Source organism: Lipomyces tetrasporus (assembly GCF_029532465.1).
Source record: "Lipomyces tetrasporus strain NRRL Y-64009 chromosome Unknown POJ06scaffold_7, whole genome shotgun sequence".
Taxonomy (NCBI): domain Eukaryota; kingdom Fungi; phylum Ascomycota; class Lipomycetes; order Lipomycetales; family Lipomycetaceae; genus Lipomyces; species Lipomyces tetrasporus.
In genome coordinates, this window is record NW_026611602.1 from 382,131 (window position 1) to 407,399 (window position 25,269).

Below are 25,269 nucleotides of genomic sequence, written 5' to 3' on the forward strand. Positions count from 1 at the left end.
GACAGTCCCCACGATCGTCGATAAGCCTTGATATAACACTGAGAATGATACACAAATCCGACCTCCCCTCGAAGTTATTCGCTGCGGTTCCCGGCACGAGACCCTTGCTGACAAGTAGGCAACAGTTCGTGTCAGCCGAGCCGAAATTATGAGCACGGACGCTCATGCGGCTCACTTGCGAGAAGTTCCCTGAAATGATGGTTTGCGCCATATATTACAAAATAATCCCCTGCCCTTAGTAGTCTCGCTCACCAGTTCAGCTTCTTAGAATATTTAAAGCTTCGTTTACTCCCGGTGGCTCGATTCACCGGTGCTCACTAATAACTGCCTTTCAGAGAGCTTCGCGACTCCAACTGACAGGTGGAAATTATGGTCAGCCTGAAGGTCATTGTTTCATGCGCTGGCCTAGTGGTATATGTCGCGCATAGGACGATTCTGAAAGGCGCTTCGCTAGGCACTTTGGGGCTATTATGGTTCTTCCTCCTGGCTGCGCCTTGGGTGTTGCGTGCTCTGTTTCGGGTACTAATCTACAATAACTTCCTCTCCCCTTATGGGCATCTTCCACAACCGTCCGATAAGGCCCATTGGTTTTTCGGTCATGCCGTCCACCTTTATAATGAGGGGTTCCCAGGGACATGCCAATTGAAATGGCTTGAGGAGCGTCCGGAGTCGTCATTTATTCGCTATTACGGCGTGTTTAGAGTGGAGCGACTCGTACCGAGGTCCCATGCAGCCTTGCAGACTATATTGCAGACTGCTTCATATACCTTCGTCAAGTCGAACTTGGCACGGAAGTCACTGGCGCTGGTGCTTGGTGATGGTCTTCTCAACGCCGAAGGCGATTCCCACAAGCGGCAGAGGAGGCTCCTGATGCCTGCCTTCTCGTTCGGCCACATCAAGTCTCTCACGCCGGTGTTTTTGGAGAAATCGCTGGCGCTGTCGAAGCGTATTGCAGGTATTCTTGACGGGGGTGCCGTTGTCTCGGACGGAAAGGTGGCCGGTCCAGCTGAGAAGATAATCGACGTTGATCCGCTGATTCACTTGACGACTCTCGACGTGATATTCAAGGCTGGATTTGGAACTGAGTTCAACGCGCTTGAAAACGAAGACCACGAGTTGGTGCAGGCATACCGCAATGTATTCACTGTGCGCAAAGTAACCACTTGGTTGCGGATTCAAGTAGCGATGGAGATTTTGTTCGGACCCGGCGTGATCCCTACAAAGCGAAACCTGACAGTCAAAGCTTCAAAAAAAATCATTGAGAAATTTGCGACTGATCTCATTCGTGAGAAGCAGCAGAAGCAAAAGATTGCGTCGACGTTTGGCAAGGCTGCTAGCAGTACAGATAAGGATATTCTGAATATTTTGATCGAGGAAGGAAAGGGAGCGTGGACGGAGCGCGAGATCAGGAACAATCTTATGACATGTATGTATGCATACTCATACTCATTGGTAGGCTGGCGTTTAGCTAATACCTTAATGCAGTCCTTGCTGCTGGGCATGAGACAACATCGTCGGCAACTACGATCGCCCTTTACCTTCTGTCCAAGAATCCTGATGTGCAGTCTAAACTTCGAGCCGAGATTCGAGAGCACATCCCCGAGTACGCGTCATATCGATCTGGAGACAATACTGATCCATTGGCTTCCCTCACGTACGAAAGAATTGAGAGCATGAAGTATCTCAATAACGTCTGCCGCGAATCGTTACGACTCATACCACCGGTCCCTGTCACCACCCGCCAAGCGGCTGAGGATATTATGGTCGACGGCGTTCTCGTCAAGAAGGGCACTCAAATCTTCATCGTCATCACCGCCATCAATCAGCTTAAAAGCTTCTGGGGCGAAGACGCGAACAAGTTTAACCCGGACCGATGGGACAATTTGCCGCCCGATGCACTCAGCCCATACTCGTTCCTCTCATTCATTCAAGGCCCCCGGTCATGCATTGGCCGAAGATTTTCTGAAATTGAATTCAAATGCTTGCTGATTGCCTTGGTTGGACGATTTGAGTTTGCTGAGCGTAATCCAGGCGAGGACCTTAAGATTCGCAGTGCTGTTACGAGCAAGTTTGTTGATGGGCTCTCGATGAAGGTGAAATTTGTGGATTAGACTGCAGCAGTTGCTATTTCCAGCACAGCGTCAGTGATCACGTCGTTTGCGTGTTATGTTTGACGTTCGCGTGATCTGGTTTGATATTGGTCAGGTAGTGCTTTTCGGATAAGCTCACAATAATATCCATGTTCTGATAGTCTAGAACATAGTATATTGGACTTGTAATAAATAAATAAATCAATTAACTTTTATAATTACCTCCTCCGTGTATCTGTCACTTCTCATAGCGCTGACATTGGAATATAAGCTCATCATAAATTCATACCACGCTAATATTACTTGAAAAATAGCCATCATAGCAACATAACACTGTGACACGCAAAAGAAAAACAATATATACGTACTGGCAAGTGGCCGACCGGTCGTTCGGTTTGCGCAGGCAGAAGGGCGAAAGAGCTCATCATGAATTCTTTAGATAAATTTCAGGGGTCGGCGGTTGGTAGCGAGAAATCCGAGCTCGAGTCTCGCCCTCGACATGCAAGATATTGTTGGGATGCCATAACTATCACGGAGAATCTGCATACCTGAGATCGACATGACTTTGCCAGCCTTTTTGTCTCGGATCGGGAGGAGTCTGTCGTCGCCTGGTGACCTGTCGAATCTGTTCTCGCTCGATTTCTCATCCCCGGACCTGGCGACACTGCAGAATGATCTAGTGGATGTAAGCGAGATTCGCAAGTGGAAGTGCTAATTTTTATTTGTGCAAGAGTACTAACGACTCAGAATTCGTATGACATCTCGGCGGAAGTGCAGTCGAGGAACTACTTTTCAGGAGAATGGCCCGGATTTAACGAGTTTGTCGTGTCGTATCTTACCGTCCTGGGTGAAGTGGACCCGTATGGTTTGGCGGAATCGTATCCGTTAGTCGAGAAATTATTCACGTAAATATGTCTTTACTACGTTATTGTGTCTATGGCAGAGTATGCTAATATGGTCAGGGACCTGCAGATTGCATTTTCGAATAGGCACGGCGTGATCTTGACACAAACAGTCGGCAAACTAGCTGGCTTTGTAACAACTCTCGCCATATCCCTGGACTCGGGAAATTACAAAAACGGAGACAACAGATCGATGGACGTTGACGCAAGCAATAGTGCTGCGGAAGAGCTCATGCCGCGGACGAGTGAACTTGCAAAGGTCCTGTTGAAGTTGTTTAACTCTATTCGCGGCGAGCGAATGACAGGCGAGAATACCGAGATGAGCAAAAAAGAAGTCATTTTATACGTTGCGGTGTTGTTATGTCGCGCATATTTCAAGGTTTGTCAATTGGTCTGGGTCTAGCTCTTGTGACTGACAAAGAATGACCAGCTAAACCAACCTTCGGCCTGCGCAAACGTGTTCTCGAACATTCACACCGCTAATATCGCGTTCTCGCGATATCCAAGGTCGCAGAGGGTTACATACAGATACTACCTAGGACGGTTCTATTTCCTGCGACAAGAACTACTACGAGCGCGCACGCATCTCTTGTGGGCGTTTAATAACTGTCATGTGTCTGCCATCAGCAACCACCGTGCAATCCTGACATATCTTATTCCTTCGAACTTGCTTTTAGGAGTAGGGGCAAGGCCGCATTTGTACGAAATCGCGGGCGGCACGTTGCGGGAGGCGTTTGCGCCACTGGAAAGGGCGTTAAGATGTGGAGATCTGTATGGGTTTAATGCGCATTTGGTGAAATATTTCGATTGGTTCGTGGCGAAGAAGATGTTCTTGTTGCTGCGGTCAAAGTCGGAGATTATTATATTCCGGAACTTGTTCAGGCAAATGTAAGGAGTTTCTCCCTACCCTCACCGAACCAGTGTGCTAACAGATTTACAGAGATGTGATGGTTAATGCATCAAAGCCGCCTCCAGAACCAGGTACTAAGCGGCCGAATGATCTTACATACGACGAACTTCTCGTCGGCATCCGTCAGTCGTCCCGACAGAACGACGTTGCGGTCGCGGCCCAGGCTGGAATAGCTTCACTGGACAGTCCTGCAATTTTTCCCTATAGCAACAGCGCTGAAATGGCGTGGACCTATGATGACGCGGAGAATATCTGCATAAGCTTGATTGACCAGGGATTCATGAAAGCAAATATATACGCACGGAGCAAACTGCTGCGTTTGATGCCGTCCGGTGGCTTCCCGCGAATTTCGGACGTGTGGGCGGCTCGAGGACAAATTTCTGGCGACGAAGAAGCATGGATGGATAGATAGATCGGTTGATCGCTCATAATTGGAGAATGTAGAAATATGTTGTATACTAGGTGTATATTATCGTCATCATGAACTGTTAGATAGAATCCATTATTGTACAATCTAGTCCAGCAAAGTGATATGCATTCCACCACAGATCGCAAACAGCCGTTTATACTTATGCATCAAACTCCAAAGAAGAAAGAACCACGACCTGCACCTATAGTCTAGCCAGCCACCGATCCTGATACAACGTTGCCTATCCCAGAAGTTTATCAAAGAACTTGTGCGTAAGCTCGACACCGACAAACGTCGCAGCATTAGCCGGGAACGAGCGGGCAAGAGCAGGGCCAAGGCCGGGGAAGAAGGCTTTGACGCCGCCAGCCTTGTAAATAGAGCTCGTGACCCTGGCGATGTTGGTGTGGGTCTCGGATGACTGGAGCTTGGACTTGATTGTGTCGATGGGGAAGATGGTGAGCCACATTGCCACACCCGACATGCCGCCGGCAAAGCTGATTGCTCCGAGTGACATGCTACTGCCGGCAGGCGTTAGATACTCCTTGAGGTATTCGTACGTGGCAAAGTAGATAGCCGAACCGGGGCCGTCTCGGCACAGGGTCGCGAGAGAGCCACGCATCAACGATCGAATACCGCCTTCCAAGTAAAGCTTCTTGACGACATCCAATGGTCCACTGTATTTGTTCTCGCCCGACTGGCCCTGAATCTGCAAAAGCACCTTAATCCGCTCAAACGGAGCAGCGATGAGCGTCATTGGGATAGCAGAGAAAAATCCAGCTGCGGAGATCTGGGCGATGGAGAGGTCGCCGCTCGGAGCAACTGGGGTAGCGGACCGCACAATTCGCTTGCCCAGATCGTAGCCCCAGAACGAAATTGCAAACATAGGAGTGACACCGAGCAACGGCGGCGAAACACCGCGGTAGACTCCCTGTCGAAATTTGCCGTTAGTTGACAGCGTCTATCGACGAGCTCGGGCTACTCACAAAAATGCCATCTCTCGCGACAGTCTTTTTTAGGGCATCCAATGCACCTGAATAAACGCCCTTTTCGGCGGTTTGCAGTCTATCATCTCATTAAAATACGATTAGATAGCGCGGCAGAAGCAGTACTTACCTGACTTTGATGAGATCAAAGGGATGGCCTATTCTCGTGTCAACAGACCCAACAGAATAACTAAGAATCAGCTCCCGACTTACCGACCAACACGGCGCAGACGCCGCCGACGCCGCCGGCAGTGAAGGACTTTAGCTGTCCAACGATCAATGAAGCTTTGACAGAGTCTGTGATTTCGGCGGCGTCAGACATGGTTCCTTGTGGAGATACCTTGGATGCGGACGTTGTTGCTGTTTATAGAATGTAGAGGTATGGTGCGAAGAGTTAGAAGGCGAACGGAGAGTTTAGTGCGGGATAGGACAGATAAGGATATAATAGTTTCGGGATGCCGGATAACTTACGGGACGACGAGCGGAACGTGGCAAGGAATGTTTGGCAGCGCCAGCCGAGGCTCGCTCCGGGAAAAAAAAGTTGGTGTCTTGCTCATCTCCACAATTTCATTCACCCCGCAACCCCGCAACCGCCGCACCCTGTCATTCATTGCCACACGATGAATGAGATGATAATTATACCAAAATACTCCAACTAACAGATGCTACGTAAATCACTGTCAATCGCAAACAGAAAGCAGTCAGTTTGCGACATTAGCATCGTAACTACGAATGTGTTTGGGGTTCCCCAGGCGGCTCCAGTAAATTAATCACGTTTGCCCGGGCCAGCGGTGGCTGCTGCACGTGATTTAGGTTCTTCTGGCCCCTGCCATATGTCCGCAGTCTCGGCCGCTTCACTTCCCGGCTCAGCCCACTCTTTTGTTGCAATAGCTTGCGACGGATTTTGCTATCGGACAAGATCTGGTCTGCTGCCAGTTAGTCTTATGACAGACCAGGGCCGCACCTTTCAGGGTCCCAGTCGTGGGGGCCGTGGTGGCTACAGTTCATACGGCAGTGGTTATCATGGTGGACAACAATTCAAGGTACATATTTTCCGTCTACTTCAATGTGCATGTATTCCCGGAATGTGTCTAATTTAACAAAGCGTCAGAGGTTCGACAACAAAGATCACCGAGGCAGTCGCCGTGGTGGTCGCGGCAGCTTTCGCGGTCGCAGAGGAACTTACCAGCCACAGCAGCAACGGGAAGGGGCCTCATCAAATATAGCGTTTGACATTAGGGCGGCACTGAGTAATCCATGGAAGGATCTTGAGGATGAACTGGGGTTAGAGCATTGTCAGGTCGACATTATCGAGCGTACGGAATCGAACATTATGCTCATTCCTCCAGATGAGTCGCCTGAACCAGAAAGCAGCACTATTATAGCCAACCCTGTCGCAACAGGTGAGAACGTCGACGATTATCCATCTGTAGAGATGCCACAAGAGGAGCTAGCGAATGAAGACGAGATCAGTATTGACATTGACAACAACGATCCAACCTGAGAGAAATTAACGACTACTACGATGGTCTTCTTCGCAAAAGAATTTGTAACATATTGTATATAGAATAAAGGGCTTGTTAGGCAAGGAGCGCACTGTGGTTTCAAACACTATTCTGGCGGCAATGATGGTTCGAAGTCGGTGGGCCTTGTTTTCCATGGCCCATGTTGACCAGTCCAAATGCCAATGTCTGTCCCCATTAGCTCCACCGCTCATCCACTGTTAATTTTGATGTCGCTCAAGTGCATTCTACCACTTATACTGTAAGAATGTTTAGAAAAGCAATTCGCGTTACACTTCGGTTCTGCATTCAACCCTGGAGGCTGGTGTGCAAGGTTTCATCACGAAAATCTAGCGAATGTGTGCTAACTGACCAAGTAGTTCCGGTCTAGTCAGACGGCATCGCCTACCGAATCTGTCAGTCAGCCATTATTCCAGTTAACGCTGCAGTCACCGGAACTCCCAGATATTACTCCAGAGCAGGAAATTAGCACAACATCAGACTCAAGCAGTTGCCATGACAGTCGCGCCGCGCAAGTGTCCAACAGAATTGCATATCCTTATCATGAACTTGCCGAGCTTAGAGAAGCAGACCAGCCTATTGATATTGTCGAGTTTGTCAACTCGCGAGATAGATACCCTAGTGAGAGCACAGGCATGATTGATACAGCATATGCAGATGTTAGGTTGCAGCTTGCGGTTGAAGGTCTCATGATCATGAATGCAAATGATAGTATCGTCACAGACAACGAGCCTGTTGTCGTTTGCGATGACGCAGTCATCAACTATGGCACTAGAATTGAGGAAGAAGGGGAACAGGAGGAAGTAGCGATGAACTCCATCGTAGCCCCCGGGTCGGCCTCAACCGCTGATACGAAAGTGACAGTACAACCAGCTAGAAATTTAATGTATCGACTATGCTCTCTTTTCCACTAATACCCACTGACAAGGGAGGTCACATGAAATTGGACATACTCAGACTGTGGAAATGGTTGACTAGATTACATTAGTAGCGCCGGAATTATGTTCTTTGTCCTATGATACAATTATCTCCCCTTCCAGCCTCCATGGGTTATACAGTACAACGCCTATAGTTCTTATAATACATAGCCATGCTTCCTTTCTTTATCGTACATCTCCGTCACATACATATACAGGAACTGACCGGATATTTACCTCACTGACCATCACAGCCCAGAACTGAACATTGAACCGACAGTATTCAATCTTCCTGTTCGATAATCTCTGGAATGAGCTCTCTGGCTTCGCTATATTCCTCAGGGTACATTGTAGAGATCTTCTTCTTGAGGACATCGACATGTCGCTGGACCCATTTGAGATCTTTGTGTACTTCCCTGACGACTTTCATGCCTTCAGTGTACGATAACCGCGTTTGTTGTAGTCGTGTGCCAGCTAATTCTTGCAGTTGCTGAAGCTCCCGTGCTTTTGCATTTAATAGTCCCGAGCTCTGGGCCTGAACTACTACCGCTCTATCTAACAGCACGGCGTCAAATGCTTGAAGAATCTTATCCGTCACATAGTCAGACGCAGAAAATTCCTCCTCTTCTGGAACTGTCTCCGCGTCAGATCCAGCATATGATGACGTGGAACTCGTAGTGCCGTCATCGCCATACTCATTTTCGTCATCCTTATTGTCATCATCGCGGTAGCTCATTGACGGAGATTCCAAACCACCACCCCCCTGTCGCCGCCGACTTGCACTGTCGTAGGATAATATCGATGACGCGTCGCCTACTGGCGGTGATGCCTGGGAACCCGAAAAATATGACGCCAGAGAGGGTGAGGACGTGTACGACTGCGGCTGGAATTGGAGATCCACCGCCACAAGCGGGTACGACAGCGCACGAGGTCGTCTGCGCATTCGAGCAACGGAAATCTGCTGAGGAGCTAGCTGCGGGCTGGCTGAGTTGGCGTCCATACCTTGGGACGACTCGCCCATTGCTGGTGTCGGACAGTGTCGGCTTGGACACTGGTTGAGGCTCTCCGTTTGCGGACCTAAAAGTATCGTTGAAGTTTATCGATGACTCGCGATCACGATCCCCCGGGATGGCAAATCCAGGGCGAACCGACGGCGGCGGAGGCAAACGCTCTTTCGATCACTGCGCCGACTTGGCCGTGATCCCACGCGCGAACACAGGCACTGAGTCACCACCACCCACAAAAATTTGAATGATTGAACGAACCTGGGTGTGACTAAGAACAGCGCCGACTATTATTGCTCTCGCGCATCGCAGGTTGCACACTCTGCAATTCACACTATTCCTATCACACGCAGACACAATGGACTTTCCACGTGAGGAAGAGAGGGTTCTCTCTCTGTGGAAGGAGTGGGACGCCTTCCAGACCAGCTTGAAGCTCTCCGAGGGCCGAAAGCCGTTTTCGTTCTATGATGGTCCACCATTTGCTACTGGTATGTACCGTTCGTTCGACGATTGAATAGGTCTAGTGACTGCCAATACAATTGAGCCGGTCTTATGGAGTCAATATGCCGAAATGTGGCGTTAGAGAATGGCTAGTAATCAATCTTTAGGTACACCTCATTATGGTCACATACTGGCATCGACAATTAAGGTACGCTCATATCGGTCCAATCCCCTACGTAGTTATGTCTTACGTATTTTAGGACATTGTTCCCCGCTATGCCCATATGACCGGTCACTACGTCGAGCGACGGTTCGGCTGGGACACCCACGGTCTACCGGTTGAGCACGAGATCGACAAGCGCCTAGGCATTACCGGCAAAGAAGATGTCATGAAGATGGGAATTGCAAAGTACAACGAAGAATGTCGTGCTATCGTCATGAGGTATGCGTCGGAGTGGCGTAGCACGATTGATCGACTCGGTCGCTGGATCGACTTTGACAACGATTACAAAACCCTGAATCTGTCTTTTATGGAGTCGGTCTGGTGGGTGTTTGGCCAATTGTACGAGAAGAACGCAGTATACCGTGGTTTTCGCGTCATGCCGTATTCGACCGGCTGCACCACTCCCCTATCGAACTTCGAGGCACAGCAGAATTACAAGGACGTGCTGGATCCCGCGGTTGTGGTCGCGTTCTATCTCAAGGATGACCCAAGCACTGCCTTACTAGCATGGACGACTACGCCATGGACACTGCCGTCAAACCTGGCGGTCGCAGCCCACCCGGACTTTGAGTACGTCAAGATTCACGATGAGAAGTCCGGCAAGAACTACATTCTTCTGGAGTCGTTGCTCACCACTCTCTACAAGAATCCCAAGAAGGAAAAATTCAAAATCGTTGGAAAGTACAAGGGAACCGAAATGAAGGGCTGGCTATATGAGCCGTTGTTCCCTTACTTTTATGAACAATATAAGGATGTTGGCTTCCGTGTTGTCAACGCCACTTACATCACAGACGACAGTGGTACTGGCCTCGTCCACCAATCTCCATGTTTTGGTGAGGACGATTTTGCCGTTGCCGAGGAGAACGGAATCGTCAGCGACGTTCGACCTCCGCCAAACTCGGTCGATGACAACGGTAACTTCACCGAATTGGTATCTGATTTTGCTGGCCAGTATGTCAAGGCTGCTGACCGCAAGATCATTAAGCATTTGAAGGACAAGGGCCTGCTTGTTGTCGATGGTCAACTCAATCACTCGTACCCATTCTGCTGGAGATCCGACACGCCTCTCATCTACCGAGCGGTTCCTGCGTGGTTCGTCCGTGTCAAGGACATCATCCCCGACATGCTCGACAATATTGCCAAGACACGATGGGTTCCTTCCGTTATCAAGGAGAAGCGGTTCGCAAACTGGATTGCAAATGCTCGTGATTGGAATGTCTCGCGTAACCGATACTGGGGTACACCTATTCCGCTATGGGTGTCGGACGACTACGAGGAAGTAGTCGTGATTAGCTCCGTGAAGCAGCTCGAAGAGCTTTCAGGGTGCGGACCATTGACGGACTTGCACCGCGACAAAATCGATCACATCACTATCCCTTCCCGACAGGGCAAGGGCGTCCTGCGTCGTGTCGAGGAAGTGTTTGACTGTTGGTTTGAGTCTGGAAGTATGCCGTACGCGAGCGGGCACTATCCGTTCGAGAACAAGGAGACGTTCCAGAATACGTATCCCGCAGACTTCATTTCCGAAGGTCTTGACCAGACCCGAGGTTGGTTCTATACGTTGGTTGTCTTGGGTACCCATCTTTTCAACACGTCGCCATTCAAGAATTGCATTGTTACCGGAATCGTCCTTGCTGCTGATGGCAAGAAGATGTCGAAGCGTCTCAAGAACTATCCCGATCCAGGACTCGTGATCGACCGATATGGATCTGACGCGCTGAGGTTGTATTTGATCAATTCGCCGGTGCTCCGGGCCGAGACGCTGAAGTTCAAGGAGGAAGGTGTCAAGGAGGTCGTTTCCAAAGTTCTTTTGCCCTGGTGGAATTCTTACAAGTTTTGGGAAGGACATGCCGCATTGCTCAAGAAGACTGAAGGTGTGGATTTCAAGTACGACCCGGACCTGATGAGCACCAATGTCATGGACAAGTGGATCTTGGCCTCGCTTCAGACTCTTATCCAGTTTGTCCACCAGGAGATGGCAGAGTACCGGCTCTACACTGTCGTGCCGCGTCTACTGAATTTGATCGACGACATGACGAACTGGTACATTCGATTTAACCGAAAACGACTAAAGGGCGAGTCTGGCGTTGAGGATACGGTTGTTGCTTTGAACACATTGTTTGAGGTTCTCTATACTCTCGTGCTCACGCTTGCTCCTTTCACGCCATTCCTGACCGACAACATCTACCAGCGACTGCGGCCGTTCATCCCGGCCGACCTGCTGCCGGAGGACTCGCGGTCAGTGCACTTCCTCGAGTACCCGGTCGCCCGTCTTGATCTGGCGGACGAGGCAACCGAGCGGGCCGTCGGTCGCATGCAGAGAGTCATTGAGCTTACCCGGACGCTGCGGGAGAAGAGCAATATCAGCTTGAAGGTTCCCCTGAAGACGTTGGTCGTCATGCACCCTGACCCGGAGTACTTGGACGACATCCGTGGATTGCAGCAGTACATTGTCGAGGAGCTCAACATCCGCGACCTCATCTTGACGTCCGACGAAGAGAAGTACGGTGTCGTGTACCGATGCGAGGCGGACTGGCCGACGCTGGGCAAGAAGCTCAAGCGCGACATTGTGCGAGTTAAGAACGCGCTGCCCAACTTGACGTCGGACGACGTCAAGGGATACGTGGACACGGGCAAACTCACTGTCGACGGCATCGACCTTGTCAACGGCGATCTCCAGGTCATCCGCGGGTTGGACGCCGAAAGCGTCGCGCACGGCCACGAGACCAGCACTGACCAGGACGTGCTGATCATCCTCGACAAGACCATCTACGCCGAGCTCAAGACCGAGGGCCTCGCGCGGGAGATCATCAACCGAGTCCAGCGTCTCCGCAAGAAGGCAGGTCTGAACGCGACCGACGACGTGCGGGTGCAGTACAAGATGCTCGAGGACAAGATCGGGCTGACCGAGGTGTTTGTCGAGCACGCGGCTCTGCTGGGCAAAGCGCTGCGTCGACCGGTCGAGCTGCGGGACGACGACGAGGATGCCACGGACGGCGTGATTGTAGATGAGGAGCAGACCGTGCAGGAGGCGCGGTTCGCGCTGAGGCTGGTGAAGCTTTTAAAGTGATAGAATGTACTAGGTTTTGGTATACATTAGACTAGAGCTTAAGACAAGAACAGGGCATTTTTGTGTGGTGTAGTATATTTGAGTCTATACAGGAATACATGTACATAACGGATAAGCCAGTTCGAATATTCTCTTATAACCAGGACGATCCAATATTAAAAGTTCCTTGTCGCTGGATCGAGATTGTCCAAGCCAGGTCATTAGCGTGATTGTTTGTCGAGCGATTTCTTTACCGACACTAAACAAATATTATTACTAACTTATCAATGGTAGTAATCGCTGCGCTCGAAAGGTCAACAAAATCGCGGCTCAAATGGCTCCCCTGAGTTTGCATGCGCGCGCAGAACACAGAACGGGGCGCCGCTTGGGGCGAGCGGCGTGACATCACGCGCGCCGGCCGGTAAATGGGCGCGCGTCGCCAGGTCATCATCTACACTCACCAATACTGTTCACCGTCGATCCCTGTCAGTTCGTGGGGGGAACTCCGAGTTCAAAACGAAGGCGGTTGACAGAGGACGTTGAAGCTGGATTCATAGTCAACAGTGTGCGATCGTTTCGATAGCAGTCTCCTTAAACACCCACACTATATATCACAATGTCACGCTTGTTACGGCCGGCACGGGTGCTGCTCCTGGGCCCGCCGGGTTCAGGCAAGGGCACCCAGACCGAGCGCCTGCTCAAGCGATTCGACCTTCCCGGCATTTCGTCTGGCGATATCCTGCGGCGCCATATCAAGGAAGGCACCGAGATCGGTACGCGGCGAATTGTTGTTTCATTGATTGCAGGCGGACGAGGACGTTCTTGGATGCGGCTAATGCGGGTTTAAACAGGCATGCTGGCATCGTCGATTATCAACCAAGGCAGGCTCGTGCCCGACGATATCATGACCGAAGTCGTGGCATCCGAACTGGGCCGGCGACACTGGCTGACTCCGGCGAACTCGTGGCTGCTGGACGGGTTCCCGCGCACGCGCGGCCAGGCAGAAATGCTCGATTCGCGCGAGCTCGCGCCAGCACGGGCGGGCCTGAACTTTGTCGTCGAACTGGTCGTGCCCGAACACGCGATCCTGGACCGGATAGCAAACAGGCTCGTGCATGTGCCGTCCGGCAGGCTCTACAACCTGACCTACAACCCGCCAAAAGTCGCCGGCCGCGACGACGTCACGGGCGAGCCGCTCACGCGCCGGGCCGACGACGACCCGGCCGTGTTCCGCAAACGGTTACACGAATACCGCGCCAGCACCCAGCCGCTGGTCGAGTTCTACAAGAATAAGGGCGCGGGCGTGGTCTGGAGTGTCGCTGGCGAGACTTCGGATGTGATATTCGCCCAGTTGGAGACAGAAGTCGTCCGCAGGTTCGGCGAGAGGGTCGAAGAGACGGCAGACTGCGCAGAGGAGGCTGCGGGAGCTGCCGATTAGGTTTGGCTTTGCTGGTTGCACACGGGGGAATAAATTGTATATACAACGACCAAAAATAAACAATAAATAACTTACCATAACGCCGTACACCCCCCCCCCCCCCACAAGGTAGAAATACATATCATACAGTCCTGCCTACATCGCGTCTATTCTTTGTCACTGGCGTAACAAAAAGCTTCCGGCGACCTTCGTACATCGGGCTATTGCGCAATCGCGCCCATCGCTCGACACTGGGCGTGTTCGTCACCCCGGCGAACGCGACCCGCGGTCGTCGCGTGGGCGTGTATGTCAACAACTCGTCCGCGGATGTCGCAGCAATTACCGTTCCGCTATCGCTCTCGTCATCGTCGTCCTCCTCCTCGTCGGCGGCGGCGGCGGCGGCGGCAGCGAGGTCCGGCTCGCGGTCCCGCCGGCGCTCTCTTGTGGCATCAACCCACCGGCCGAATAAGCCGCGCGTCTTTGTGTTCCACCACTTTTCAGCAAACACATCGGCTTTGGCAGTCAATATACCAATCTGCAGGGCACTCATGTTCCATCGTCGCAGAATGCTCTGAGCGCGAAGAAGACTGTTGATGTCATACACGACGACGGCACGATGCTGCATTTCGTCCCATGCCAGCTTGCGGCCATTCCACTTTGTCATAGTGCTGGCCATGATCCTTGCCCTGTCGAATTGGCCTGCGACGGCTTCAAAGTCGCCAAGTTCGATGACCCTGTTCCGCCACATGCGCAGGACACCGCGCGCGAGCTTGCGGGACGAGTCCTCTAAATATCTGTCTGCGAGAATGGCAAGGTCGTTTTTTTCTGTCGTACGCTGGACCCAGGACTCCAGTATATGCTGGCAGTGCTGGATGCGCTTGCGAGACAATAGCTCGTGGAGGATATTTTCGCGGTGCTCGTGTCGCCTCAGTCGGAGACGGTCACGCCAGACGGCCATGTAGAATTTCAAAACATTCGCACGGCGAAGATCAAGTGCCGTGGTCTCAAACTGCCTGAACTGTCGCAAGGCGGACACCAGTTTTGCCAAAACCTTTTGTTTGGTTGCCAACTCGTAACGATCCCGCGCAGCACTCTCGATCTGCCGGACGTCATGCAGCTTTGCCCGCCAAGTCTTCAAGGCGGAGCTGGCAATACGGTAGTTGATTCCACCATAGACCTTTTTGACGGTCTTGCGGTCATGGTCAATCCGCCGGACTGCTGCCCTTTTCCATCGCTTGAACGATTGGGCCACTAGCTTGCGAGAATGAACCCGAGACAGCAATGCAGCCCGTTCATGTAGAACCCAGGCATAGAGCACATTCCGCTTTCGACGCTTGTCAAACAGGTCGACCACGACGGCGGCCCGTAGCTGCTCGCGCATTCGTTTCAAATGGCGGGACATGAGCGATGTTTCGTAGTGGACGTCGGCTTGAATGGCGACGGCTGTCCGCTTGCGCCAAGTGTCGAGCCCGTGGGCGACACTAGATAGGCTGCGGACGAGTTCGAGTTCGTGGGCAGCGTAGGCCAGGTTGAGCTGACGGGTCCACACGAGCCAAGTCTTGCGCAAACGCACCCGTCGCTCAAACACGGTAGCAACGTGGCGCAGTCCAGACACACGAGCGGCAGTGTTCGTCCAGGTCGCGAGCACAGTTCGGCGTACCCTGTCGCGGCGAAAAATGTCGGCCCGGTCGGCAAGATTTTCAATGTCGCAGAGGGCCAGGACCCAGGTGTCGAGGTACTTTTGTGCGAGATTGTGGTCATAGACCTGCTGCGCGCCGCGGAAATACATTTTGTAGATCCATGTTCGCATGCCATGACGGAGTATTTTGCCATGGCGGGCTCGTTCAAGTTGTGCGGCGAGATGGTTAAGGTGGGATAACTTGCGGGTCTTTGTCCGCCATTTGCTGAAAATTGCTGCCTTGCGGAAACCAATTGCGGCAGCGTCACGACTGGCCCGAACGTGGTTCGTTTTGTGCCTCCATCGCTCGAAGTAGGCTTTTGCTTCATAGTGGTCGACAAATTCCAGCAGGACGTCATGCTGGGCCGAAAGGATGCGTAACTTTGTGCGCCATATTTCGAACGCTTGTGACGCGAGTGTTGCATTGTCGTATTTTACTGCCGCCCGACGAAGCGCGCGCGAGCGGGATTTCTGGTCGCGTGCTCTTGCCCGCCAGAACTGCAGCTTGCGGCGGAGCAGATCCAGGAGAAAGTGCTTGTATCGTGCGGTGAGTTGCGGCTTTTTGCGGGACACCAGCGACGCGTTGATTTCCTGTAGTCGTCGTCGTTAACTTTGGGTGGTAAATATCAAAATATAGCAAAAGCAGGACACGCACCCGTAGCAGGTTGTTGAATTTTTCTGGCCATGTGTTGCCGTCGGACCGGCACAATTTGACGACGAGCTTGAAGTAGAACGTGTCCTTGGACGGGTCGATTCTGCGGCGATGGAGCACTGCCTCGTAGCCCTTGAATATTGTAATAAAGCTGTTTGCGTCTGTGGATTCTTGTGACCGGAGCGCGAGCTGGACGATTGATCGCAGGATGTTGATATCTGTTGCGCCGATTTTAGTATAAGTTTTTGGCAGCCAACCGAAGTTAATAACAGCCGACCTGAAAGAGAATACTGCACGTCGACATCGTGCTGCTTGTCCAATACAGGTCGTAATGCCTGCTGATCGTCGGCCGAAAGTGGATGGATAATTTGGGAAAGGTCGCGGTTGAAGTGGGAGAGGTTGGCGGGCAAGACGCGGGTGAAGGACGGGTCGTCATCGTCGTACCCACCGCTGTCTTCGCCGCCGGGCATGGAAATACCAGTGGAGGATTGCAAAGTCGTCAGGACTGGGTATATTCGAGCATTGAGAAGGGCGAGGATGATGATGATGATGCTGATGATGTCAGGGATGAGTTGCAATGCAAGCGCGTGCCGGCGCGACAAGCCCCTGGCAAGAATTTGTTTACACAAGGTTCAGGGTCGGCGCGGCGTCGATGCGATTGCAGTCGTCGATGAAGTAGCAATTGGGACATTTTGTGTGTATTCATACATAGTATGGCAGATGAAGTATTCAGCTAAGCAGCACCTGATTCAATGCCAGTTTACAGTCTGATGGTCTACGACAACAGATAGAGCAGCTGGTGGGGCGGATCAGTAGGGCGACGTGGCCGTAGTAGTCGTGTTAGTTAGTTAGTAGCCGACTAGGAGCAGTCCGGCTATCACGATTGATGTTTACATTCCCGGCCACGCCAGCCAATCGCAGGCGCCCGCGACTTCGCGTGGTGGGTTGGCCGAGCCGAGCACGTGTTCACAATCAGGACGAAGTGTTCGCTGGTTCGCGCACGTGCCCGAACCCGTTTGTGCAACCGCCGGCAATCGTGTGCGACAGCAATTGTTTGCGCCGTCCGGGCTCACGAAAGAATCCGCGCTCGCCCGGGTTTAAAGAGACAGTCAATCGCCTGTCGCCGCCCCGCGGTCTAGACTAGACAGTCAATCGTTCTTCACTAAAGCAGCAAAACAAACCCGTGCCCTGGCCCGCTCGACTATTCCCTAACCCACGTCGCGAACCAAAGTGGGTTGCTCACGACCAGTTTCCCCATCCGGCTGCTCCTCGTCTTATCGCCGCAGGTGCAGACACTTTTCAACAAACACCATAGAAAAAGTCACAAGAGAATAGAAGAATAGACCACCCAGCACTCATCACATCATCGCAATGGCTAACTACAACACTATCAACGAAGACTCTCCTCTGATGTCCTCTCAACAGGTCCGCTCGTCAGCGTCCTCAACTGCCGCAGAGTCCAACGAGATTCCCTACGCTCCGTCCGCCAGCGTGGTCCGCACTGTCTTTGGTGCCGACTACGAGAACCTGACCTTGACCGAGAAGGCTGCGTCCTTGATCACGACAAACCGGAGAAAGCGACCCGTGTTTTCGCTGTTCCTGGGCACGATCTTCGCCATGCTCGTCGTCGCACTCTCGCTCTGTCTCCTCCGCGGATACGACGACTACTCCCACTACCGGTCCGCCAACGACACTGCTCCTCGTGTCAACGTCACCGCCATGGTCAACGGCGACTACTACTATTCGTCGTCCTACACCTACACGGCGACCTCCTCGGCATTGCCCACCTACACTCCTGCGCCATAATCAAATATAGGCTTAGTGCTCGGTGTTTCTAGTTATGATCAACGACCTGCAGCATCTTGTTTCTTGCATTTTGTTATTTCTATCGTGTATTGTTAGTTGGTTGCATTTTTGTTTGGTTTCATTTGGGGGGATTTGTTTGCATGGTACACAGTTTTTAGAGCGTCTCATTGGAATGTTAGATTAACGGTTGCACTATATAGTTTAATGGCGAATATCGGTTATATATCGTGCGTGTCCCATCTGACTAGTAACCATGGCATACCCGTATATACAAAGAGTTGAACATCTGATTCGTCTCATCAGGAGCGTACTCGTACACACCGGCAGGGCAGAACCGATTCTCGACGCCCTTGAATTTCGGCTAAGATGCCTTCGCGTGCGCACCCTTAGCTGTCGTTAGCATCCGGCTTAGGCCCGACCCTGTATCAAAGTGCATACCCGGTCCTTAACCTGCAGATGCACCGGCTCGTCTTGGTAGTGCATGGAAAGCTGAGCTTGCCGTCTGGCTTGGGGCAGTCGATCGGTTTGAACTTGTGCGCCGATTGCGTCGCCTGCGCGTCGGACGTCTTGTGGTCCATGGCACCCGCCCTTCAACAGGAGTGGGTCAATCGCTGAATACAGGACGCCCTCATACACACCCATATGCAAAGACGGTCTGATATTTCGGACTTCCTTCAGTTCTTAATATACCCACGACTGCTTAATACTGTCCTCGTAGTCGTACAGCGCAATGGCAGAGTCGTCGTCCTGTCGGACAATCGCGTTGTACGCGCTTTCGGCTGTCAGCATGCCGCTCTTGATCGCAGTATGGGTGCCCCGATCTTGCACCCGCTAAGCGCGCCGCCGGGCAAGATGAGCTTGCGGGATCGACTGTAACCCGCCTTCGTTGAGAGCCCGCGCACAAGTACAAAAGACATTTGCCATTCTTGAGCACGCTAGGATAAATAGGATGGTGCTTCATGGGCGGAATGGAGAGATCCAGGGATTGTCATAGTCTAATCCCACGACCAGACCGACGCTCACCTCGCGACCAGTGGCCACCCCATGGTATGCACAACTTCGCCCTCCCGCCAGTCTTCCTCGCGAACCTCCCATACTTCTTTCAGTCCGATACCATATGTCCGCACATCCTTTTCACGTCGAAGATCGTACATCTTGATGACGCGGCTTGGTTAAGGACCCGTGACAGCCTTCTGCAAGTACAGTCACTTTTGCCCTGAACTCCATGCCCCGCTGGAAATTGTCTTTGGCGATGCTACATCAGTTTTGATCCTTCGTCGGTTAAATGACCTTTTGTATTCTTGTATATAAAATACGGTGAAAACCAATGGAATCATAAAAGTGACATGTACGTTCTGCCAAAATATAATGCATAACACCTTGAAACCCCTGAAAATGCCTGACAATGGCAAGCAAAACCAAACAACACAAACGACCATATACGGACAAGGTAAGAAATGCGGCACAAACAAATAAAACGGCCCTGAAACATGGAAACCGACAAATAATGAAACTGAACCGAAATTTGAGAAATAAGAACCGGCACACCCGACACGAAGGCATAAAACAAAGCCGATGATCCAAGTGAAAAACGCAAACGTTCAATTATAGGAATGCAAATGAGGCTATGAAATTGAGAGTGCAATGAAATGAAGAGGATGATTTGGAGATGAAATTGAAATTGAGATTGAAAAATAACATATTCAAGTCAACTCCAACAAAATGCAATGACAAACCCAACAAACGCCTGGAAATGCAAGAAAAACAAACCAACGCCGAGTAATGCAATGCGCCAAACGAATTCAAACAAAGATGCCCTAAACACAAAAGAAGCAATAAACAGAAATATGAAATAAACAAAAACCCAAGCAACAAAAAGTCAAACCAATGCAACAACCAAATGAACTGGCCAGAACGTGAAAAATGCAAGACGATCACAGCAAATTACCAAAACATGAAAATAGGATGTCAAAAAATTGCAAGCAGAATACCAACGCCGTATAATGGAAAGCTGAACGAGTGAATGCAAGTCATAATAGTCATCAATGAAGGGAATTCGATTAAAGTCCCTCGTCTATTCCCACATCAGCTTTGGGGTCTCTCCCACGGGCGAGGGCAGATGCAACGGGAGCCACTTCAGGATGTAGCAACACCACGTAGCTGGGCATTGCGATGACAGACATCTACCCCTCTAGAATGAAGCGACTAGTATATACTCCAGCACTGTATCCTTCTCTCCTCAGGCGGTCAATGGTGGCACCAACAAACTTACCCCAAACTATCAGCAGTCTAGTTAAGCCCGAAGAACAAAGCAACAAGAGAGACGATGCTCATGGTCGCGTACAAGGACACGACACGCATCTCGGTAGCCTTGCCTTCAAACTCGATTGGAATACTAGGAACGATCGTGGTCTCTGATGGAATGACAATGGTGGTGACCGTCTGTTCGGTTTGAGTCTCTATCTCGGTACGGGTCTCGGTACGGGTCTCCGGGGTGGTTCTAGTCTCAGTCGCGGTTCTGCTCTCGGTCTCGGTCTCAGTCTCAGTCGCGGTTCTCCTCTCGGTCTCGGTCTCAGTCTCAGTCGCGGTTCTCCTCTCGGTCTCCGTCTCAGTCTCAGTCTCGGTTCTCCTCTCAGTCTCGGTCTGGGTTCTCCTCTCGGTCTCAGTCTCAGTCTCAGTCTCGGTTCTCCTCTTAGTCTCAGTCTCGGTTTTCCTCTCAGTCTCGGTCTCGGTTCTCCTCTCAGTCTCGGTCTCAGTCTTGGTTCTCCTCTCAGTCTCGGTTTTAGTCTCGGTCTCACGAGTCTCGGTTCTCCTCTCAGTCTCGCGTCTCTCCGTCTCAGTCTCTCTCTCACGTCTCTCCGTCTCAGTCTCTCTCTCACGTCTTTCCTCTGTCTTAGTCTCGCGACGTTCGGTCCTGGATTCACGACGTTCCTCTTCAGTCTTCCTTTCCTCCTCCTTCCTTTCTTCAGTCTTCCTTTCCTCCTCTTTCCTCTCAGTCTTCCTTTTCTCCTCCTCCTTTTTCTCCTCCTCCTTCTTTTTCTCCTCCTTCTTCTCCTCCTCCTTTCTTTCCTCAGGTTTCTTTTCCTCAGGCTTCTTTTCCGGAGGCTGCTCCGGCTTCTTTGGCCATGGCCACAGAGGCTTGTCCCAGATGTCCTTTATCTTTTCCGGGAGCTTTTCCGCTTCAAGCTGGTCGGCATGGACGAACTGGGAGGCTGCCGTCAGGACGACAGCCGAGGATATCAGGGCTGAGTATCTCATGTTGTGCGTTCGAGTATGTGAATGTGTACAAAGGTTTTTAGGAGACTCGACGCGCGTGTGGGCTGGGGGATGTGTATTATACATTAAACTCGCCCTTGTCCTGGCAAAGGCCCTATGACTGCAACCTCACGGTGGCTGTGCAGTCCGTTGAGGGAAATCTGAGGGAAATCATTTACTAAACTACAGTTGATCGGCAAGAAACAAAGAATCTCATTGCTCAATTCGTGATGGATCGTCGGCTGGACGCGACGACTTCGATAGAACGATGGTTGCGCGCTGGGAGGGAACAATGGGTTAAACAAGGAGCAGTACGGGAAGTTATGGGATCTGTCCACGACGCGTTGAACGCGTAAATTACGAGCGCGTCAATCGGCCGGGTAACTGCGCGCGGCCCCAAACCCGCGGTGTGAGCGCAGGTTGGGTGATCTGTCTGCCCACACTAGATTTTGCTCGTAAACTCTTTTACACAGTTAATGCGATTCTATTGCTGCTAGTAGTGGCTCCCGACGTAAGAAGCAACAAACAAACAAATCCTCGCTGTTATTAGACTCTTGTGTCCCCAGCTAGCATGCCCGACTTGTTCATAGTCTATTAAATACTCTCTGTCTTTCCGTCATCGCGTCTAGTGACCCGTTTGTTGACCTTTTAGAGCCGTTGGCTACGGAGTCGCTGCCGTGTGGTTACGTGTACCCCTGGACTTAAGTGGTACTTGTGTCTCTTGCCAGGGTTCTGTGGCTTCCCGTTTCACTCACCCAGACTCAAGGTCGTGAACACTCATTACCAAGATCTGTTCCCGCATATTCATAATTGGCCCACTATTAACGCTTCAACTAAGCGCGCTGCAATCTTGTGATTCGGAGCCGGATAAATTACGGTCTTAAAGCGTGGGAGTTCTTGTGTTGGGAATTTTTTGCGCAAGATCCTATCCCAGGGGCGCTGGCTGACTCGGCGGCCTGCTTCGAGGTTCCAACCGATTTCCGTATCTCTACAAGCTGCTGTGTGCTTGAGGTATGAATTTTTATTCTTGTTAGAGCTGTATTTTCTATATTTATAGTGTCGTGATTGTTTTGCAATCCTTTTACTGATTTGTCAAGTGTGTATCTAACAACATCGCTACCAGGATCGCTCACTATTCGACCTAATATACTGTGGTCCAATCTCTCAAGATGGCAGCAGCATCTAATCAGCCACCTGTGGATACTCTGCCAGAGGCTTCATCAGTAATGTATCCAGGTGCTGCGATGGTCGATATGCAGGCTGTTGGCAAGGAGGGCGTTCGATTTGGAAACTACACGTTAGGTACCACTCTAGGAGAAGGCGAGTTCGGCAAGGTGAAACTTGGATGGCGTCGCGACGGCAAACATCCAGCAGAGGTAAACCGATTCTGTTACTGCTTTTGTTTCCAACATTGAAGCTAAACCTGTCTAGGTTGCAGTAAAGCTGATCAAAAAGGAGAGCATCCCTCCTATGTCGAATAGAGAAGCCAAGTTCCAGCGAGAAATCATAGTTTTACGGCACCTTCGGCATCCAAATATTGTGCGATTGCAAGAGATCATCCAAAATGAAAAGTACATTGGCATCGTTCTAGAGTACGCGTCAGGAGGTGAACTGTTCGACTATATCCTCGAACACAAATATTTGAAAGACAACTCGGCTTGCCGATTATTTGCTCAACTCGTTTCTGGCGTGGATTACTTGCATTCCAAAGGAATTGTCCACCGCGACCTCAAACTCGAAAATCTGCTTTTAGACAAACACAAGAATATCATTATCACTGACTTTGGATTCGCCAATGTTTTCAATCCGGACGATGTCATGAGTGGCAGACAGACAGCCGATTTAATGAGCACGAGTTGTGGTTCGCCATGCTATGCTGCGCCCGAATTGGTTGTCAGTGAAGGAAAATATTCAGGAAGAAAAGTTGACGTCTGGAGTTGTGGTGTCATCTTGGTAAGTGTTGTGATTGCCGTTGTGACAGCATGCCCTAACATGCGTAGTATGCAATGCTAGCGGGGTATTTGCCATACGACGATGATCCAGAGAATCCGAACGGAACGAACATCACGCAATTATATAGGTACATTACAACAACACCATTAACGTTTCCTGAATACGTTAAACCAATGCCTCGAGACTTGCTTCGTCGCATATTGGGTAACTCACTACGGTGTATGCTATGCATTGTTATGGGCCCTAGCTAACAGCTATATAGTTGCTAATCCTGAAGAAAGAGCTGATCTCCTTGAAGTCCGCGCACACTCCTGGTTGTTGCCTTATGCCAAGTTCCTGTCCGTTACACCCAAGCAGTGGGAAGAAATGCTCTCGCCCGAGAGGATCGACAAAATGGCTCGTCATCCAAGAGAGCGGCACAGCTATATGAAGACGTCGCATTATTCAATGGCTGGGCCCGAGCACTCACATAGAACGCGAACACAGAATATTCCTCCTTCGACAGTATTAGAGAAGCATCGATCGTATCAGCATCCCGCTACTCGGGGTATCAGTGATCTCAGTAATGTCGATGATATTGAGAATGTACAGCAGCAGTTGCATCAGACTACGATTAGTCAAGCACCACATCATACGAGAAGCGAAAAGCGGCACACCGTGCAGCTTGAGTACTCTAAGCCACCAACACATACGCCACGAACAATGGAGAGTCTAAAGGAGTCAGCTAGTCGACCGACAGCACAGCATGTCCAAAGCAACCAAATATCGACACCTTCTACTATAGCTGAAGAGACAGCTACTGCTGATTCGGAGACGATGACAACGTCTGGCTCTATTACTGCAGTGCCGAGCGCTCGCTTGCCTGACACGATGTTGGCGCCGCCAGTAGAAGAAAGATCGAAGTCTTCACCCCGCGCGACAGAGTCTTCTAGATTACCTATCCCTACTCGAAAAGCTCGGCCAACTACATTTCAATTCATTCCGAAGGAAGGAACTAACACCGAACTTGGCGCGATTCAGCCGGCTATTGCGCCTAGTCAGCCATCTCAGCAACGAAAACAGTCAGTGCCATCACCAGGAGCTCCGTCCAGAAAGAGGGAACGACCACAGAGCATGTTTGTTCCCTCACAACCCTCTCCCCAGGTAGATATTAGCCGCAAGCCTACAGATGGTGAAATCACGACTCCAGGAAAGCGCCCGACGAAGGAATCTTCGGTTAGGGGTCATAGGCGCGGTACATCGAGTATCGGATACGGAGCAGAGAAGTTCTTCGGCAGGATCTTGGGTGCGACATCTACCAACACAGTACAAACCCCGGCGACTGTCCGCGCGAATAATCCCGCAGGTATACCGCAGCGATCGAACACAACCATAGGAAGGCCAGATTACGTTCCTCACGCTAGGACTGATACTCAGAAGCGCTACAGCTTGATCGGCACCACAAGCGCCAAGCATGAGAAAAATCCGTCTGTCGTGTCACCTGCCAAGGTCCACCTCCAACAGGGTATGGCTCAGAAAACTCCGGCTCCGACTCCGACTACATCGTCTGCAATGGCTGTAAAGACTACGCAGGCGAAGAAGCTGCATAGCAAACATGAGGAGAAGAGGACACAGCCCGGAAGCGGCCCAGCGAAGAAGGTTATGGACTTCTTCAGGAGAAGAGGAACCTCAAAGTCTGTCATTGTGGTCGAGGAAAAGACTTCAAATTAGTTTCATACAAATTTGCTCTATCTATTTCATTGAATGTTTGCTTGTTTAAATAGTCATATGGATACAACAGGTGGGCATCTAACAGTGCCACAAAGGATGATCTAATCGTGCGACATGTTAGCACAGTGGTGGTTGTCTTATTACGTCATACGGGATGCTGTGTACTATATTGTGGGAGTTTACATGATATGGGCTCTACGCATTTATAGTCGATACTATTCGACGTAATTTCATTTTTGGTTTATTTCGAGGGCGTGGTACTTACATGGTGTATAGACAGATTGCGGCAAGTTCGTCCGCAAATCTTTTAATCATCGCTTGTTTCCATTGCGCGTCTTTGGTTTGCT

The 25,269-nt window shown here is 50.9% G+C and overlaps 13 protein-coding genes across 13 annotated transcripts; 7 read left to right on the forward strand and 6 right to left on the reverse strand.

Annotated features, from left to right (window-relative positions):
- Window positions 1-205: 205 nt before the first annotated feature.
- On the forward strand, window positions 206-2,308 carry POJ06DRAFT_256074 (cytochrome P450). Its single transcript, XM_056187975.1, has 2 exons — window positions 206-1,426; window positions 1,486-2,308. Exons 1-2 carry the CDS (start codon window positions 370-372, stop codon window positions 2,109-2,111), a joined length of 1,683 nt encoding a protein of 560 aa, XP_056042580.1. The 5' UTR covers window positions 206-369; the 3' UTR covers window positions 2,112-2,308.
- Window positions 2,309-2,568: 260 nt separating this feature from the next.
- POJ06DRAFT_128634 (uncharacterized protein) lies at window positions 2,569-4,433 on the forward strand. Its single transcript, XM_056184336.1, has 5 exons — window positions 2,569-2,775; window positions 2,838-2,995; window positions 3,053-3,371; window positions 3,423-3,880; window positions 3,933-4,433. Exons 1-5 carry the CDS (start codon window positions 2,650-2,652, stop codon window positions 4,312-4,314), a joined length of 1,443 nt encoding a protein of 480 aa, XP_056042581.1. The 5' UTR covers window positions 2,569-2,649; the 3' UTR covers window positions 4,315-4,433.
- POJ06DRAFT_128640 (mitochondrial carrier domain-containing protein) lies at window positions 4,434-5,818 on the reverse strand. Its single transcript, XM_056184337.1, has 4 exons — window positions 5,508-5,818; window positions 5,425-5,452; window positions 5,295-5,373; window positions 4,434-5,239 (listed from the first exon to the last, which is right to left on the reverse strand). The coding sequence occupies exons 1-4, from the start codon at window positions 5,614-5,616 to the stop codon at window positions 4,553-4,555; spliced, it is 903 nt and encodes a 300-aa protein (XP_056042582.1). The 5' UTR covers window positions 5,617-5,818; the 3' UTR covers window positions 4,434-4,552.
- Window positions 5,819-6,149: 331 nt separating this feature from the next.
- On the forward strand, window positions 6,150-6,938 carry POJ06DRAFT_256085 (uncharacterized protein). The gene is made up of 2 exons (XM_056187976.1): window positions 6,150-6,337; window positions 6,400-6,938. The coding sequence occupies exons 1-2, from the start codon at window positions 6,239-6,241 to the stop codon at window positions 6,796-6,798; spliced, it is 498 nt and encodes a 165-aa protein (XP_056042583.1). The 5' UTR covers window positions 6,150-6,238; the 3' UTR covers window positions 6,799-6,938.
- Window positions 6,939-7,680, reverse strand: POJ06DRAFT_256086 (uncharacterized protein). Its single transcript, XM_056187977.1, has 2 exons — window positions 7,177-7,680; window positions 6,939-7,058 (listed from the first exon to the last, which is right to left on the reverse strand). The coding sequence occupies exon 1, from the start codon at window positions 7,575-7,577 to the stop codon at window positions 7,359-7,361; it is 219 nt and encodes a 72-aa protein (XP_056042584.1). The 5' UTR covers window positions 7,578-7,680; the 3' UTR covers window positions 6,939-7,058; window positions 7,177-7,358.
- POJ06DRAFT_256087 (uncharacterized protein) lies at window positions 7,681-8,829 on the reverse strand. The gene has a single exon (XM_056187978.1). The coding sequence runs from the start codon at window positions 8,753-8,755 to the stop codon at window positions 8,018-8,020; it is 738 nt and encodes a 245-aa protein (XP_056042585.1). The 5' UTR covers window positions 8,756-8,829; the 3' UTR covers window positions 7,681-8,017.
- A 174-nt stretch (window positions 8,830-9,003) lies between these two features.
- POJ06DRAFT_128747 (tRNA synthetases class I-domain-containing protein) lies at window positions 9,004-12,770 on the forward strand. Its single transcript, XM_056184338.1, has 3 exons — window positions 9,004-9,226; window positions 9,347-9,387; window positions 9,440-12,770. Exons 1-3 carry the CDS (start codon window positions 9,097-9,099, stop codon window positions 12,470-12,472), a joined length of 3,204 nt encoding a protein of 1,067 aa, XP_056042586.1. The 5' UTR covers window positions 9,004-9,096; the 3' UTR covers window positions 12,473-12,770.
- POJ06DRAFT_256090 (adenylate kinase-domain-containing protein) lies at window positions 12,587-13,985 on the forward strand. Its single transcript, XM_056187979.1, has 2 exons — window positions 12,587-13,224; window positions 13,303-13,985. Exons 1-2 carry the CDS (start codon window positions 13,068-13,070, stop codon window positions 13,887-13,889), a joined length of 744 nt encoding a protein of 247 aa, XP_056042587.1. The 5' UTR covers window positions 12,587-13,067; the 3' UTR covers window positions 13,890-13,985.
- POJ06DRAFT_128805 (Sfi1 spindle body protein-domain-containing protein) lies at window positions 13,983-16,876 on the reverse strand. Its single transcript, XM_056184340.1, has 3 exons — window positions 16,476-16,876; window positions 16,202-16,416; window positions 13,983-16,137 (listed from the first exon to the last, which is right to left on the reverse strand). The coding sequence occupies exons 1-3, from the start codon at window positions 16,666-16,668 to the stop codon at window positions 14,011-14,013; spliced, it is 2,535 nt and encodes an 844-aa protein (XP_056042588.1). The 5' UTR covers window positions 16,669-16,876; the 3' UTR covers window positions 13,983-14,010.
- A 580-nt stretch (window positions 16,877-17,456) lies between these two features.
- On the forward strand, window positions 17,457-18,261 carry POJ06DRAFT_128778 (uncharacterized protein). The gene is made up of 2 exons (XM_056184339.1): window positions 17,457-18,147; window positions 18,205-18,261. The coding sequence occupies exon 1, from the start codon at window positions 17,570-17,572 to the stop codon at window positions 18,002-18,004; it is 435 nt and encodes a 144-aa protein (XP_056042589.1). The 5' UTR covers window positions 17,457-17,569; the 3' UTR covers window positions 18,005-18,147; window positions 18,205-18,261.
- POJ06DRAFT_269206 (uncharacterized protein) lies at window positions 18,249-19,158 on the reverse strand (the record flags this gene model as incomplete). The annotated part of the gene is made up of 4 exons (XM_056189357.1): window positions 18,249-18,365; window positions 18,443-18,631; window positions 18,695-18,776; window positions 19,028-19,158. The coding sequence occupies 4 exons, from the start codon at window positions 19,156-19,158 to the stop codon at window positions 18,249-18,251; spliced, it is 519 nt and encodes a 172-aa protein (XP_056042590.1).
- Window positions 19,159-20,293: 1,135 nt separating this feature from the next.
- Window positions 20,294-21,262, reverse strand: POJ06DRAFT_269207 (uncharacterized protein; the record flags this gene model as incomplete). The annotated part of the gene is made up of 1 exon (XM_056189358.1): window positions 20,294-21,262. The coding sequence occupies one exon, from the start codon at window positions 21,260-21,262 to the stop codon at window positions 20,294-20,296; it is 969 nt and encodes a 322-aa protein (XP_056042591.1).
- Window positions 21,263-22,428: 1,166 nt separating this feature from the next.
- On the forward strand, window positions 22,429-24,922 carry POJ06DRAFT_269208 (kinase-like domain-containing protein; the record flags this gene model as incomplete). Its single annotated transcript, XM_056189359.1, has 4 exons — window positions 22,429-22,635; window positions 22,691-23,212; window positions 23,260-23,416; window positions 23,475-24,922. 4 exons carry the CDS (start codon window positions 22,429-22,431, stop codon window positions 24,920-24,922), a joined length of 2,334 nt encoding a protein of 777 aa, XP_056042592.1.
- Between the last annotated feature and the right edge of the window lie 347 nt (window positions 24,923-25,269).

Coding starts and splice junctions, on each gene's coding strand:
- POJ06DRAFT_128778 (XM_056184339.1), top strand. CDS start 17,570: ATGGCTAACTACAACACTATCAACGAAGACTCTCCTCTGATGTCCTCT.
- POJ06DRAFT_256087 (XM_056187978.1), bottom strand. CDS start 8,755: ATGGGCGAGTCGTCCCAAGGTATGGACGCCAACTCAGCCAGCCCGCAG.
- POJ06DRAFT_256085 (XM_056187976.1), top strand. CDS start 6,239: ATGACAGACCAGGGCCGCACCTTTCAGGGTCCCAGTCGTGGGGGCCGT. Junction 6,338..6,399: donor ATGGTGGACAACAATTCAAG/GTACATATTTTC, acceptor AATTTAACAAAG/CGTCAGAGGTTCGACAACAA.
- POJ06DRAFT_256086 (XM_056187977.1), bottom strand. CDS start 7,577: ATGACTGCGTCATCGCAAACGACAACAGGCTCGTTGTCTGTGACGATA.
- POJ06DRAFT_128634 (XM_056184336.1), top strand. CDS start 2,650: ATGACTTTGCCAGCCTTTTTGTCTCGGATCGGGAGGAGTCTGTCGTCG. Junction 2,996..3,052: donor TTAGTCGAGAAATTATTCAC/GTAAATATGTCT, acceptor TAATATGGTCAG/GGACCTGCAGATTGCATTTT. Junction 3,372..3,422: donor TATGTCGCGCATATTTCAAG/GTTTGTCAATTG, acceptor AAGAATGACCAG/CTAAACCAACCTTCGGCCTG.
- POJ06DRAFT_256074 (XM_056187975.1), top strand. CDS start 370: ATGGTCAGCCTGAAGGTCATTGTTTCATGCGCTGGCCTAGTGGTATAT. Junction 1,427..1,485: donor CAGGAACAATCTTATGACAT/GTATGTATGCAT, acceptor ACCTTAATGCAG/TCCTTGCTGCTGGGCATGAG.
- POJ06DRAFT_256090 (XM_056187979.1), top strand. CDS start 13,068: ATGTCACGCTTGTTACGGCCGGCACGGGTGCTGCTCCTGGGCCCGCCG. Junction 13,225..13,302: donor CAAGGAAGGCACCGAGATCG/GTACGCGGCGAA, acceptor GGGTTTAAACAG/GCATGCTGGCATCGTCGATT.
- POJ06DRAFT_128747 (XM_056184338.1), top strand. CDS start 9,097: ATGGACTTTCCACGTGAGGAAGAGAGGGTTCTCTCTCTGTGGAAGGAG. Junction 9,227..9,346: donor TGGTCCACCATTTGCTACTG/GTATGTACCGTT, acceptor ATCAATCTTTAG/GTACACCTCATTATGGTCAC. Junction 9,388..9,439: donor TACTGGCATCGACAATTAAG/GTACGCTCATAT, acceptor TACGTATTTTAG/GACATTGTTCCCCGCTATGC.
- POJ06DRAFT_128640 (XM_056184337.1), bottom strand. CDS start 5,616: ATGTCTGACGCCGCCGAAATCACAGACTCTGTCAAAGCTTCATTGATC. Junction 5,374..5,424: donor TTTGATCTCATCAAAGTCAG/GTAAGTACTGCT, acceptor ATGAGATGATAG/ACTGCAAACCGCCGAAAAGG. Junction 5,240..5,294: donor TCGCGAGAGATGGCATTTTT/GTGAGTAGCCCG, acceptor AAATTTCGACAG/GGAGTCTACCGCGGTGTTTC.
- POJ06DRAFT_128805 (XM_056184340.1), bottom strand. CDS start 16,668: ATGCCCGGCGGCGAAGACAGCGGTGGGTACGACGATGACGACCCGTCC. Junction 16,417..16,475: donor CGTGCAGTATTCTCTTTCAG/GTCGGCTGTTAT, acceptor TCGGCGCAACAG/ATATCAACATCCTGCGATCA. Junction 16,138..16,201: donor AATTCAACAACCTGCTACGG/GTGCGTGTCCTG, acceptor CGACGACTACAG/GAAATCAACGCGTCGCTGGT.